Here is a 14,074-nt window from a genome sequence, read left to right as displayed (position 1 = left end):
GTACCAAGTGGTACCGCTTTACCTGCATCTGTCAGGGGCCAGGTGGGGACATTAATGGAAGGACAGTGTCCTGGGCAAAAGTCAGGGGCTCATTCTAGAGACGGTGAAGCATCCAAGTCCTGGAACAGAAGGAAGCCGTTACTTCCCTTCGGGCTGTAAAGACAAGAGGAAGAAATCATGTTCCTGGGAAAGCTGGAGCCCAGGGGTGAAGCCGCTCGGGTGTCTAGAGTCACAGACACACAACTGGAATCAGAGAAGCAGCTGGGAGTGATGGGGGGGGGGGACGCCTGGGCCTTCTCTCTCCGCAGCCTGTCCAGGGCCTTCCGTTGGTTGACCCCAACCAGAAGCCAAGTGGCCGGGGGACCCCAGAGATGCAGCCCATGGGATCCGTCTCTGGGGCCCAGAGCAGCTCAGGAAAGGGATGTGGGAGGTGCAGCAGCCAGAAAGAATCCAGGCAACATCCCTGAACCACTGCCGCACAGCACACGGGAGGGGTCCACACAGCCCAGCAGGCGGTGGGGACGAGAGTGAGAGTGTCATGGGAAGGGGCAAGGCATGGCAAGGTGGGAGGGGCGCACGCACACACGCTGCCCTGGGCGGGGTCTCACTGCCTCCTCTCCTCCTGCAGGCTCCGTGAGCATCAGCAACCTGTACCCGGGCTGCGAGCACGTGAGCGTCAGGAGCCGCAGCATGATGTTCGAGCCGGGTCTCACCAGGGGGACCCTAGAGGTGGTGGTGGCCCCGCCCCAGCACCCGCACTGCGCGGCCGATGACCAGTCCACCAAGGCCATCGACATCCAGAACGCCTATCTGAATGGTACAGTAGCCCGCCCACTGCACCGGGGAGCGCGCCCAGAGTCCCTTTGCCCAGACTGTAAATCCCCCCCCCCAGGGGGCCTCTCCCGCTGCATGTGTCACAGCCCCACGAAGGACAGAGGAAGAGCCGCACAAAGTGACCTTGGGATGACCCAGTGAAGCATGGCTGGTCAATACCCCTAGTGAAACCAGACACCCTGCTGTCCTGGGCACCTAGCAAAGCCCCAGGCACACAGTAGGTGCTTAATAAATGACTGGTGAGTAAATCAATACATTTTCTAGGCAGAGCCAAACATCCACTTGGATGAGAAAACTTATAAAATATAATCCCATTAGCAGTTTGACAAATGCAAATATGAGAAGAGTGATTCTTGAATACATCTCCACTCATGGCTGATGCTATGATACAGGCACAGGCAGTTTTTTCCCACAGGCAAAATTTCAAGTGTTCTCAATCATTTCCAAGGGGGTGAAGCTTTAAATGTTACCAGGGAAGGTTTACTATCTCCATCAACCACTGAATCCTTGGTGCTGCACCTTCCGAGCTCCCAGGAACCCCAGTTGGGCCCATGTCACTTGAACACCAGCTTCTGCCCTGTTGAGACGCAGTTTAGAGCAGGGATCAAGCATTTTCTTCGAGACTCATCTGTGAAGAGTGTATGAGCCGATGTTCATTCGAGTGCCTGGTAGAGTGGCACAGGAGAGGCGCTCAGAAAATGGCAATCGGGAGCATCTTCATGGAGGTTCTGCTGGCCCCAGTGAGGTGGCATTGAAGTCCATGGGCATTGTGCTATCCTAAAAGCTGAGTACTCTCTGAGGTCCCAGAGCTGAGTTGGCATGCTTCATAGGGAGAGAAGTGTGTCCTCAGCATCCCACAAGCCTTCACCCAGCTCCTCCATAACTCCCTCCTGCCCCAGGTCTGGCTCTGAGTGCTCCCCATTCTCAGAGGACTCAAGATCGTGTTCCAGAACCCCTCACTCCAAGGTCTCAGCTGCCAGACTTAGAGAGTCCTATCCCCAGGAGTGTGTGTGCTCCTAGAGGGGGCTCCAGAAGAGCCACGGATCTTCCAAATTGTTGACTACAGAATTTCTGGCCCAAAATAAGCACTGAGGGTAGAATTAGGGAAAGAGAGCCTGAAATCCTACAACGTAAGTGGTCCTGCCATGTCCCCCCAGAGGCTGGTGGGTGGGTGGTCACTGTCTTGCTGGGGTGTGGCCATGTAGGGGTGGGGCGGTCCTGTGTCTGGATGGTCACTGCAAGGTGCCAGGTGCCTCAGGAAGTGCAGTCAGAGTCTCACCCACAGACACTTCTACAAAAACCCTTTGCACCCACACTCAGGTATGTGGGAGCAGCTGCCCCCCACGCTGGGTGACCTCACGGACCCCCACCTCCTCACGTTTTCACCCACATCCTTCAGGTGCGGAACTGCGAATCAACTGTTGTGTCTTTCCCCTGTGCAGGCAGCCTGCTGGCTCCTGACCCACCTGAATAGGTCACTAACTCACCTGTGGAAGGTGAACATGGTCATCACTAAGCCAGAATTAAGTTACATGTCGTAGTGACTTTTATGTTCAACGTCATATACCCTGTCATGTTCCAAAAAGAATTTATACGTATGTGAGGATACGGAATCTTATCATGTACGTTCTCTGTGTGAGTTTGTTGACGGGGAACCCAAGGCGGCATCTTGCCCTGACTCCTTCCTTGTGAGGAGGAATCCCTGGGGGGAGAGATGGAATGCATGTGTCTCCGAAGATGCAAAGATAAACAGGTCGATGCTACGGACATCACTCTTTCCCTTGGTGGTCACTGAGGTGCAAGCAAAATGGTGATTGGCACTTGTTGGTGCTGTTTCAGATAGTAATCTTCATTCTGTCTGTAGGAGTTGGTGATTTCAGTGTGTGGGAATTCTCTGGAAATCCAGTGTACTTCTGCTGTTATGACTATTTCGCTGCAAATGATCCCACGTCCATCCACGTCATCGTTTTCAGTCTGGAAGAACCCTACGAGATCCAGTTGAACCAAGTGATTTTCTGGCTGAATTTCCTGAAGTCTCTTGTGCCGGTTGAAGAACCCATAGGTAAGCCAGCACGTCCTGGTGGAGAGTGCCCTTCCCGTGGGCCACTCAGCCACTTGGGGGATCTACAGCTCAGGGCTAACAGTGAGGCTTCCTTGGTCGTTGCTTCCTGTGACAAGATTCCCACTCTGGATGTTTCCGCAGGGAATTGTTACATGATTGCATTCTCCTGCCTCAGAGACCAAGTCTGAGGGATTTCTAGAGAGCTGTTTCTCGCTTTCTTCCTATACTTTAGAGCTGTGGTCACTTTTGTTGGGTAGAGGTGGACTCCTCCCAGAGATGGCCTCTGTGTCTCTCTACCTAATGATACGTAATTAATAAGCAGAATGAACCCCCTTCATTCTGTGGTTCCATCCAGAACGGAAGGGTCCATATTGACTGAAGGCATTATCTTAACTTTATTCCTAGAGCAGAAAATAGCGCGGAATACGCTTTTGTTCCTTTGTACAAAACAGAGGGGTGCCTGGGTGGCTCAGTCAGTTGAGCGTCTGACTTCGGCTCAGGTCATGATCTCCTGGTTCGTGAGTTCGAACCCTGCATCTGGCTCTGTGCTGACAGCTCAGAGCCTGGAGCCTGCTTAGGATTCTGTGTCTCCCTCTTTCTCTGCCTCTCCCACCTCCCCCTGTCAAAAATAAATAAACATTAAAATTTAAAAAAAAAAAAACAGAATTGGGCAGCCTTTCATGGTGGAAACACAACGGGGCTATCAATTTTTTTTTTTTTTTTTGATTTCCTATAAAAGTCAAATAAGTGGACTTAACCCCCTCAGGGTACATCCACTCTGCCTCTCTTTCTCATTCTTTCTGGTGTTTTCTTTCCAAAACACTCTCTCCACCAGAGGCTATCTGTGTGCACCACCACAGTCCCTGTTTTGGACATTTCTGGGTGTAGCTGTACTCACACAGCTTTCTAGGTCTTAGAAAGGTGCCTTTGCTCAGAGCCAGATTTCCTCTCACTGGGCAAGCAGGGCCACTTGGGGGGACATCTGAGAAGCTGTCTTGAGTTCTGGTGCTGGTCCACTTCTGAGCTGCCCTCCCCGAGGACCAGGAAACCCACTCTTGGCTGGGCCAGGGCCTTCTTGAGGTGACCCTGCACACGGGCTGGCCAGCACGCCCTGTCTTACCCGCCTTGGAGACAACCAGGAAGGACAACCGGCCTGTGAAACGTCTGTTCTCTGCCCTCAGCCTTTGGTGGCAAGCTGAAGAACCCGCTCCACGTCGTGCTGGTGGCCACCCACGCCGACATCATGAACGTGCCTCGGCCGGCTGGAGGCGAGTTCGGGTACGACAAGGACACGTCCTTGCTGAAGGAGATCAGGAACAGGTGAGGGCGCCGCTGGGGACAGGGGCCATCTCACAGAGCTCACGGACACCGGAGGAAGGAATCAAAGGCCTCCTTTGCTTGGTTGGCTTTGTGGCGTAGATTGCATTTTTTATCAAAATGCTGAAAACACAACAAATGCAACCAAAGTAAAGGCCACGGGATGTAAAACAACAGATTTATCACCTCCTTCCTCACCTCCCGGTACCACTGCCCGGGGGACCTTCTGTTAGGAGTTGCATGCGTCAGTCCTCAGCTTTGTGGAGGCAATTATAATCGACAAATCGTATTTTAAGATACTTGAAGTGCGTGTCGCGGCGATCTGATGCACGTTATGAGAGGACGCGCCCGTCTAGTTAGTTAGCACATCTGTCATCTCACATGTTTCTCTGTCTTTGCTTTTTATTTATTTTTTGGTGAGAATGGTTTTTGTTTTTTGTTTTTTTGAGACTTCAGAACTGATCATGTATTGAGTCACTAAAAGTAGGCAATAAATCCATCCCCCGCCCCCTGGAAAATGGTAAGAAATTTCCACAGGCGTGGCAGAAGTTTGAATTCTGGGTGAGAATGTTTAAGTTCAACCCTTAGCAAGTGTTAGTCGTATAATACAGTGGCTTCGACTGTTGTCACCATGCCTGACACAGATGCGCGGTTCTTTTTGTTGGGTTGGCTCTCAGTTCCTCTGATGACTGTCATCTTACCACCAAGAAGTACTTCTCAAAGTCTAAGTTGCCACTCACCAGGGGCTCGTGACAGTCACCTGGGGGTCCTGACCTGGTCACGAAAGTGGGATGGACAGGAGGGGAAAATACCAGAGTGCCTTTCCTGGCAAGCATTTATGGGAAACTTTTGTTTCACTGAGCAGTATGAATGTGCATGGGTCACGGTGTAGAAACGTGTGGGTTTACTTCGTGTTTGACCAAAAAACGTTGAAGCTGCATCTCTGTATAATCCTCCAGTAACACAAACTATTGGTTTATCTAATGCAGACACTTCCCTGTTGTCCTCCTGATAGGAAAAAGAAGGCTCATGCTAGTATTTTCCATTGAAGGAGTGGCCTTCATGCCTACCCTCTGCTCTTACCCGTCCCTCTGTAGTGGCCTCCGTCCTCCCAGCATCCGAAGTGAGAGCATGGGCCTCACCTGTGCTGCATCAGGGGACCTGAAGTCTTCCCATACTGTGTCCCTGCCAATTTGTGCAACCTGAGCCACCCTCCCCCACCCCCCCATCCACAGGACTAGGAGCTCAGGGGTCCCAGGCCTCACACCACCGTAATATGACCAGCCAGTGGACAGTGGGGAGGGGGCAGCCTCTGCAAAGTCACCAGAACATTCTGGCTTCAGGTCCGCTATACAGGAGCCTGGTGTCCATGGTGACACCTGGTGGGACCGCATCACCCTGATGAGGCCACTGCCCTTCCCTTAGGTTTGGGAACGATCTTCACATTTCAAACAAGCTGTTTGTTCTGGATGCCGGCGCATCGGGCTCTAAGGACATGAAGGTACTGCGAAGTCACCTGCAAGACATTCGGAGCCAGATTGTCTCGGTGAGTGTGCTGGAGAGCCGGTAGCTCCACCTTTGCCCACACCATCCAGTCACCCCGGAGCTGGCCTCTTCGTGCTCCTCTTGGTTAGATTCGGTTCTCAGGGGACCCAGCACGAGGCGGATGCATGGCTGTGTTTGTGTCCCACTGGTCTACAACAAGGAATGAAAAGTGAGAAGCAAGGACGTGGCCGGGAGATGAGGAAAGTTAGGAGCGAGGGCCCCACCTTAGAGCATATGGGATTCTGACGGTGTTAATGGTTAGTTTATAAGTGACATTGCCTTTTACAAATCATAAAAACTGCCCAGAAGTGAGTTACTGTGAAATGTTTAGAAAATGCAGAACAATAGAAGAACCGTCACCAGCAAGATTTGTTGAAGGACATAAAGTAATACTCAAACGAACTGAAATGTGCTCGTGGAGGGCAAGATCTTACTCAACGTTTCGTTTTTGCAAGTTATATAAACTTAGTCCGGTACCGGCCAGCAACTCATGGGAATGAGGAAATTGGGTGTTTTGTCTTAAAATTTCAGCGGAAGGATAAATAAGGCATATTGTAAAGGCTGTGTAACTAATAAATCCAAAATCAAGAAACCAATAGATGGAATAAATTAGTGAATACAGAAGTAAAGCACAACATCTACAGAAATTTAATAGAAAACAAAGGTGTTATTTCAGTTTGGGGGAAGATGTTTATTTCATCAGTGATCTGACACGACTGGCTATTAGTCTAGAATGAAGTGAGATTGAATTCTTTTCACTACAAATCCCCAGAATAGATTGTGGGTGGATTCGAACATATAAATGTAAAAAAGAAAAAAAAAAACAAAAACACAGCAGTATCTTGAATGTGTATTTAAAATAACTTGATTGTGCTTTGGAAAACCCTTTTGGCAATATCGAGGACCCTAGAAGTTTTCGCAGAAAATATACCTATTTGACATTGCAAAAGCTAAAATTTCTTTTCTGGCAAATAAACTCCATAAACAAAGTTAAAAGGAGAAATCGGCTGGAAAAATGACTCTCAGTGCCTCTGACACGTAAGTTTCTAATCTATAATATTCAAAAAGTTCTCCCCAACTGATGAGAAAGGATAAACACCTCCAAGGGCAAAATGTTCCCTGGAAAGTTCCTGCTGCCCCAGCCTGCGTGTAGATGAGGAGGCTGTGTCCATCCTTCCCTGGGTGGGGAGTGGCCCCTCCAGTTACAGCTTACTCCTTCTCTGCTGGGAAATGCCCCCATTCACAGCACCAGGCTCCAGTTCCAGACTTGCTTTTGGAATCTTCAAGAAAACTCTGGGCTCTCCTGAAGCCTGCCTGGCCCCTGCCTTCTGATGGGGGCCCCACTATGGCATAGAGGGTGAGTGGGGAGTAGTCTGGGGGAGCTCAGAGGAAGCCAGTCGCAGAGAGCAGTGGCCAGTGATCTGGGACAGAGGTCTGTGAAGGACCAGCACCTCCCCACCTGGTGGTGGTGGCGTTAGGGCCTCTATGATAGGCTGTAGGGCTTCCCTGAAGTTTTGAGCTGAGGTGTGGTGAGATTGTCTACTTCCCAACCCCAACCCTCAATTCCTGAGGCCAAGCAGGCAGAACACACCACAGACTGCCTTTATCCTTGGGAACTTTGTTTTAGAAACAGGGAGTGGAATTTAGCTGACATAAAGGTGGGATTCTAGAAGAGACTGCCTGGTTAATGATGTAGAGCAGCGGTTGGTTTTGTTTTTGTTTTTGTTTTTAATTAGGATGGTGTGCGGATTATATGGGCCTGTCACATAGATGATTTATTTTATCAAATTAAAAGATTAAAAACCTATTTCAAGGGGGGTGAGGGGATGGGCAAAATGGGTGAAGGTGGGTGGGAGATACAGCCTTCCAGTTGTGAAATGAATAGGTCACAGGGATAAAAGGCACAGCATAGGGAATCTAGTCAATGGCATTGTAATAGTGGGAGGTGCCATAGCTACACTTGTGGTGAGCCCAGCATAGCCTACGGACTTGTCCAATCACTGTGTTGCATGCCTGAAACGCATGTAACCTTGCATGTCAACTATACTCAAATAAGAATTTTAACAAATTACGAAAAAAGAAAGCTGTTTCAAGCCAATTACCAAGAATTACTCTAATTTGAAATAGTATTTCCACAGCAATCCCACAAATACTTAATATACTGGTAAAAACCCACTACAGTATTGCTGATGACAGTTCATCTCTTTTCCTCTTCCTTTGCTCATAAAATTAACCATCATCTGGCTGAAACAGTCACTCCCGAGGAGGGGGGAGGGGCGCACAACTTTAGGAGTTGGGGAACACTGTGATTGAGTCCAAGAGCATTATTGTGAAGCCTTGCCACCTGTTTAATCATTAGCAATAGAAATGAAAGCATCCATGGGGTGCTCGGGTGGCTCAGTGGGTTAAGCGTCCGACTTCGGCTCAGGTCGTGATCTCCCAGTTCATGAGTTCGAGCCCCGCGTCGGGCTCTGTGCTGATAGCTCTGAGCCTGCAGCCTGCTTTGGATTCTGTGTCTTGTTCTCTCTCTGCCCCGCCCCCATGCACACTGTGTCTGTCTCTCAAAAATAAACAAATGTTAAAAAAAAAAAGGAAGAAGAAATGAAAGCATCCATACCATTTTACCCTTGCAAATGGATTTTGCTTAGAGGCAACACTTTAACAAAAGAACCGCCCGGTACCCAACCAAAAAGCACTAACTCATCCGAAGTATTTTTGCAATAGTGCAGGAAAGAGCGCCAAGCTTTCTACCATCTCCAAGGGAGTCCCCTCAGCTGCAAATTGACCTGTCTGGTGCTGCGTGTCCTAGGTCTGCCCTCCGATGACCCACCTGTGTGAGAAGATCATCTCCACGCTGCCTTCCTGGAGGAAGCTCAACGGGCCCAACCAACTGATGTCACTGCAGCAGTTCGTGTACGATGTGCAAGACCAGCTGAACCCCCTGGCCAGAGAGGGGGATCTCAGGCGCATAGCCCAGCAGCTCCACAGTGCTGGCGAGGTAGGGGGCTGGAGACCAGGCAGGGGTCTGGGAGGGGCTCGGGAGATTGGTTTCTGTCCCCACTGTGAAGGTGGTTTGAGCCGGGAGAGGCAGAGTGGAAACTGCCCGATGACCCATAATATATCCAGACACGTGGCGATCACAGAGGCTTCGGTGATCTTCTGAACTGCGGTTCTCTGCTCTCCCATGCACCCTAAGAGCTGGTGTTTGGTTTTCTTCTGATGCGTTTGTTTTCCAGCTTGTGTCAGGGAGCACAGTTTCTACCACACTGGGCATCTGGGCCTCTCCTCTCCTCCGGGGGCGTCTGTTGCTTAGCTGTGATTCCTGCAGCCTCTGGCCTGGGCTGTTATCTGCTCCACACAGACTCCTGGGTTCACAGATGGTCCAAAAAAGGCATTGACAAGAGCCTGTCCAGAGACACTAAGGCCCAGCAAGCAGTGTCCCCAGAAATGACAGCCTTTCCCAGAAATGGGAATCTTTGCTCCCACTCATGTGGCATCCAGATCGCTGTTCTATTTGCATCCCGGGAGAGGGGAGCTGGCCTTTGTATCCCTCTGTCCTGTGACATCCGGGGACAGTTTAGGCTAGTCCGGGCCATGAAAGGCAGTTCTGAACGTGAAAGCCCAGAAGCAGTTCTGAGATTTTTAGACCCCAGGAGCTTCTTTCCTGTGCAGTCTCAGTCCCACCTCTGACTTGAGGCCAGTGCGTGTAAATCATAGAGACTTGAAATTACAACTGAAATTACAACTGAACTAGAGTGTCATGCAGTGACAGCATGAGCCTCTGAACTTCACTGAAACTACCAGTAATCTATAGACCTCTCCAGCAGTACTTTAAAGTCATTGAATTTGGGGCGCCTGGGTGGCTCTGTCGGTTTAGCGTCTGACTTTGGCCCAGGTCGAGATCTCACGGTTTGTGAGTTCAAGCCCCAAGTGGGGATCCGTGTTGACAGCTCTGAGACCGCAGCCCGCTTCGGATTCTGCGTCTCCTTCTCTCTCTGCCTGGTAGATTTCCCCGCCCTTGAGACTTCAGTGAGTGATGAAGTGAAGACTTGATGGTAGGAGTAAGGAAGGGAGATATCGGTCAGGTGGCCCCCTCTGCTTGGCCACCAGCCTCTCCCCCCAGTGCTATTACTGCCCGCTAGTGAGGAAGGACCGAGTCCTATGCACATCTCACCACTTATCCTCATGATGCCTGTTTCTGCTCCCGGATCCCTCACTGCCCTTGGTCATCTGTCCCCTTAACCTCCTCCAGTGTGGCCAGTGTCTCAGCCTGTCTCCCGTGATCCTGAGGGGACGGCAGTGCCCAGGGTTGAACTGCAGAGGATGTCCCCACCAAATGCCTTATCAAGAAATAGATGCTCTACCCTCTAGGAACTGTCAACCTAGGGACCGGTTTGAACAGAATCATATGCAGAGGGTGTTTCAAAGCTGTCACCGGAGTGTGGACCAGAAAGTACTCTTGGTACAAACAGTGAAGAGCCTCAGACTCCGTGTGAGAACAGAGTGTCCCTTGGGTCAGCACTGTGTGTAGACCTGGCCCTGAGCAGGGAGGGAGGAGAGGAGGGTGAGTGTTGCAAAGAGACCAAAGTTGTCTCTACTTTTTGTCATATTTCTTTCTTTCAGACTTTTGCTTTCTAAAGAAATAAAGGGGTCAGGGAAGCTCCAAGTCTCCTCTGGCCATCTACTATAGTCTCCTTCCTCTCTGCCCTCTCCAGGGTGCTTTCCAGACCTTTTCTCTTATGCGTGTTAAAATTTTATATCGTGGACTCATGTAACAGTTTGAATCTCTCTTTGAAAAATCTCAAGCCTTTAGGGAAGTTGCAGGAGTAGCTCAAAGAATCTTCATCTACTTCACACTTAAATTAACCAGTTGTTTACATTTTGCTCCATGGGCTTTGTCTCTTTCTCTTCTATTTATTTACTTATTTATTTTGCAAATATCCTGACATTTCACCCCTCAGTACTTTAGCCTGGATCTCCTAAGCAGCGGGGTGTTTTCCCACTGTTACAGGGTGGAGGATGGACAGTCAAGTATCCCCCACATTGAGACCAGAAAAACAGAGCAGGTGACTCCTTATAGTTTACACAGTTTTAATTGGGGTAACTTCCTAACCGGGGAGATATGGCAGGCAATGATCCTGCTGTGCTGCTGTTCTCCACAAAGTCTGGACCTTAGTCTACAGATGTGATAGAGCGAGGGTTGCACAGAAGGCCAGTGCGGTGAGATCAAAGAGTCCGTGTGCAACTTACTGACCTCTAACATCGAATTAGATCTCCTGGCTCCACCTGTGTGTCAGGAAAGGGAGAGACTTTGTTATCTTTAACAAATCTACCGGGGTTGGGGCGGGGCAAAGCCAGCTTCTCACCCTCCTGGCGGTGGCAGGCACGTCTAAGGTATGTATATCAGTCTCCAAGAGCCCCGGGAACACGTAGCCGAGGGCGTCAGCGAGTGGACGTGAACAAGATGGAGTGCTGAGGATAACCATACAATGATCACATCCCAGAAGCACATAGACGTGACCTTGTTATTGAACGTATAGTTCGCTCTCCAGTGTTTGCCACTTGTCCCAATAATTTCTCTTTTATTCGTGTATTTCGGGATGTAGAGCCCCGTCAAAATTTACTCCTTGCATTTACCTGCCATCTCTCTCTCTTTTTTGTCTTTGAATTTATTACCTTGACCTTTTTTTAAAAAGTCGAAGGTAGTCCTTTCAGAATGTCTCTTATGACCTTCTCAAGCTGGCGTTTTGGCTCAGTGATTTCTGAGATCCATGAATGCCCTGGGTCGTTTTTTGCAACATGTGCACAGATTTTATCATTGCTCGCCTCCTTCAGTGCTCTGAACAGCTGGTGCCTCTGGCCCTCTGTGTTCCCGTGTGTGACCTCCTGTTGTCCCTTCTGCCAGATCAACATCATGCAGAGTGAAACGGTCCAGGACGTGTTACTCCTGGACCCCCGCTGGCTCTGCACCAATGTCCTGGGGAAGCTGCTGTCCGTGGAGACCCCACGGGCCCTGCACCATTACCGGGGCCGCTACACTGTGGAGGACGTTCAGCGCCTGGTGCCTGACAGCGATGTGGAGGAGCTGCTGCAGATCCTAGATGCCATGGACATTTGTGCCCGGGACCTGAGCAGCGGGACCATGGTGGACATCCCTGCCCTCATCAAGACTGACAACCTCCACCGCTCCTGGACAGATGAGGAGGATGAGGGGAGGGTCTACGGGGGCGTGCGTATCGTCCCCGTGGAGCACCTCACCCCCTTCCCATGTGGCATCTTTCACAAGGTCCAGGTGAACCTCTGTCGGTGGATCCACCAGCAGAGCACCGAGGGAGATGCGGACATCCGCCTTTGGGTGCATGGCTGCAAGATTGCCAATCGCGGGGCTGAGCTGCTGGTGCTCCTGGTCAACCACGGCCAGGGCATTGAGGTGCAGGTGCGAGGGCTGGAGACGGAAAAGATAAAGTGCTGCCTCCTCCTGGACTCCGTGTGCAGCACCATGGAGAACGTCATGGCCACCACTCTCCCAGGGTTGCTGACCGTGAAGCATTACCTGAGCCCCCAGCAGCTGAGGGAGCACCATGAGCCTGTCATGATCTACCAGCCACGGGACTTCTTCCGGGCGCAGACCTTGAAGGAGACCTCGCTGACTAATACCATGGGTGGGTACAAGGAAAGCTTCAGCAGCATCATGTGCTTTGGGTGTCACGACGTGTACTCACAGGCCAGCCTAGGGATGGACATCCATGCATCAGATCTGAACCTCCTGACCCGGAGGAAACTGTGTCGTCTGCTGGACCCGCCTGATCCCATGGGGAAGGACTGGTGCCTTCTGGCCATGAACTTGGGTCTCCCCGACCTTGTGGCAAAGTACAACACCAATAACGGAGCTTCCAAGGAGTTCCTCCCAAGCCCGGTCCACGCTCTGCTCCGGGAATGGGCCTCCTACCCCGAGAGCACGGTCGGCGTCCTCATGTCCAAACTGCGGGAGCTGGGGCGTCGGGACGCAGCAGACTTTCTACTGAAGGCGTCCTCAGTGTTCAAAATCAACCTCGATGGCAATGGCCAGGAGGCCTATGACTCCAGCTGTAACAGTGGCACATCTTATAATTCCATCAGCTCCGTCGTGTCCCGGTGAGGGCAGCCTTTGGCTTGGGCAGGGTGTCTTCGGACTGCAGAGCAGGGGGATGCAGCCCATAGTCCCGGCAGAAATTCCGGCATCCCTCCCTGTGCCCACATCCTGAAGGTCCCCGCCCTCCCTCCTGCTTCACCAGTTTCTCTGCCACTACCTCCCTCCTCCCACACATTCCACTGTGTGTGAATGGTCTTTGTAGTTACAGAGCAGACCACAGCCTGTCCTTTGGCCAATTGAGAAGCCAGTATCCCTCCTCCCTGTGTCCTAGATCATCTCTCATCCGCCAGCACCTTGCTTCTTACTGATAATTTTACTGGAATTCCTAACTTTTCAATGAAATTTTTTTAACTACTGTATGAATTGTCCTAAAAAAAAAAAAAAAAAAAAAAAGCACATGTATCCCAAATGTGTTTCTTATAGTCTTTTCCTTGTCAGACCATGTCCTCGTCTTATCCCTTTGATATTTGTAGGACAGACTCCCATGTGTGGAATCCCACTGTCTGACTGACAAACAGACAACATGTGAGGCCTTTGCAGAAGAGGCTGTGTCTGAGACCATCCTGTCCCCTGCTGTCTGCTGATCACCGCCTGAGGTGCTCCCCCCTGAGTTGTGGTTTTTCCAGAAATTTTTGTGTTTCATTTCACACGGAAAGGGGAGGAAGGAATCCTCTTCTAGAGTGATTTCACACACAGTGTTGTTTTCATGGTAAGACACGTCCTTGCTGCTCTTGTGTAAACGTCAACGTTGTGCGTCCACGTGGAATCCGCAGAGTGTCCGCTGATCATTCCCGCTCATCTCAGGTAGAAGGTGACACAGCTGCAGGAAAGGAAGGTCTGCGGGAGGACTCAGCAGACCCCTGACTCCTGCTCGGTGGCAGTCTGCTGTCATTTGCCTGGAGCAGATGGTTTTCACATGTAGATCCTGGTTCGATGACTTCCTGTCTGTGAAGTCCAACAAAGAAGGCGAGGAAGCAAGATTTCCTGCAGTGGTTTTAAGTAGTGATGGAGTTTTAAGTTGAAGTGAGGGAACATGTCCTAATTCTTCTGTCCTGAGAAGCGTGTAATTTTAATGTTACATGACATGTGTGTATATGTGTGTATATATATATATATATGCATTATGTATATACATATATATGAATACAGGTATTTTTACTTAATCTATACAATGTAGTAAAAAG

At 50.4% G+C, this 14,074-nt stretch overlaps 1 protein-coding gene across 6 annotated transcripts in view; it reads left to right on the top strand.

The window, feature by feature from the left end:
- The window catches only part of DAPK1 (death associated protein kinase 1), a 186,263-nt gene extending 172,951 nt beyond the window's left edge, over positions 1 to 13,312 (top strand). For all 6 annotated transcript variants that reach the window (XM_040450258.1, XM_040450255.1, XM_040450259.1 and 3 more), the window contains 6 exons: positions 629 to 817; positions 2,699 to 2,896; positions 4,078 to 4,216; positions 5,639 to 5,759; positions 8,568 to 8,756; positions 11,664 to 13,312. In XM_040450258.1, the coding sequence (XP_040306192.1) occupies positions 629 to 817; positions 2,699 to 2,896; positions 4,078 to 4,216; positions 5,639 to 5,759; positions 8,568 to 8,756; positions 11,664 to 12,896 (2,069 nt within the window). In that variant the 3' untranslated portion in view covers positions 12,897 to 13,312. The remainder of the gene's footprint in view (positions 1 to 628; positions 818 to 2,698; positions 2,897 to 4,077; positions 4,217 to 5,638; positions 5,760 to 8,567; positions 8,757 to 11,663) is intronic.
- The last annotated feature ends 762 nt before the right edge of the window (positions 13,313 to 14,074 follow it).

The sequence above is a fragment of the Herpailurus yagouaroundi genome, unplaced genomic scaffold, assembly GCF_014898765.1.
Source record: "Herpailurus yagouaroundi ecotype Mexico unplaced genomic scaffold, PumYag 201, whole genome shotgun sequence".
Classification (NCBI taxonomy): Eukaryota; Metazoa; Chordata; class Mammalia; order Carnivora; family Felidae; genus Herpailurus; species Herpailurus yagouaroundi.
Note: the sequence above shows the minus strand (reverse complement) of the source record. Positions and strands in the feature narration are given on the sequence as shown.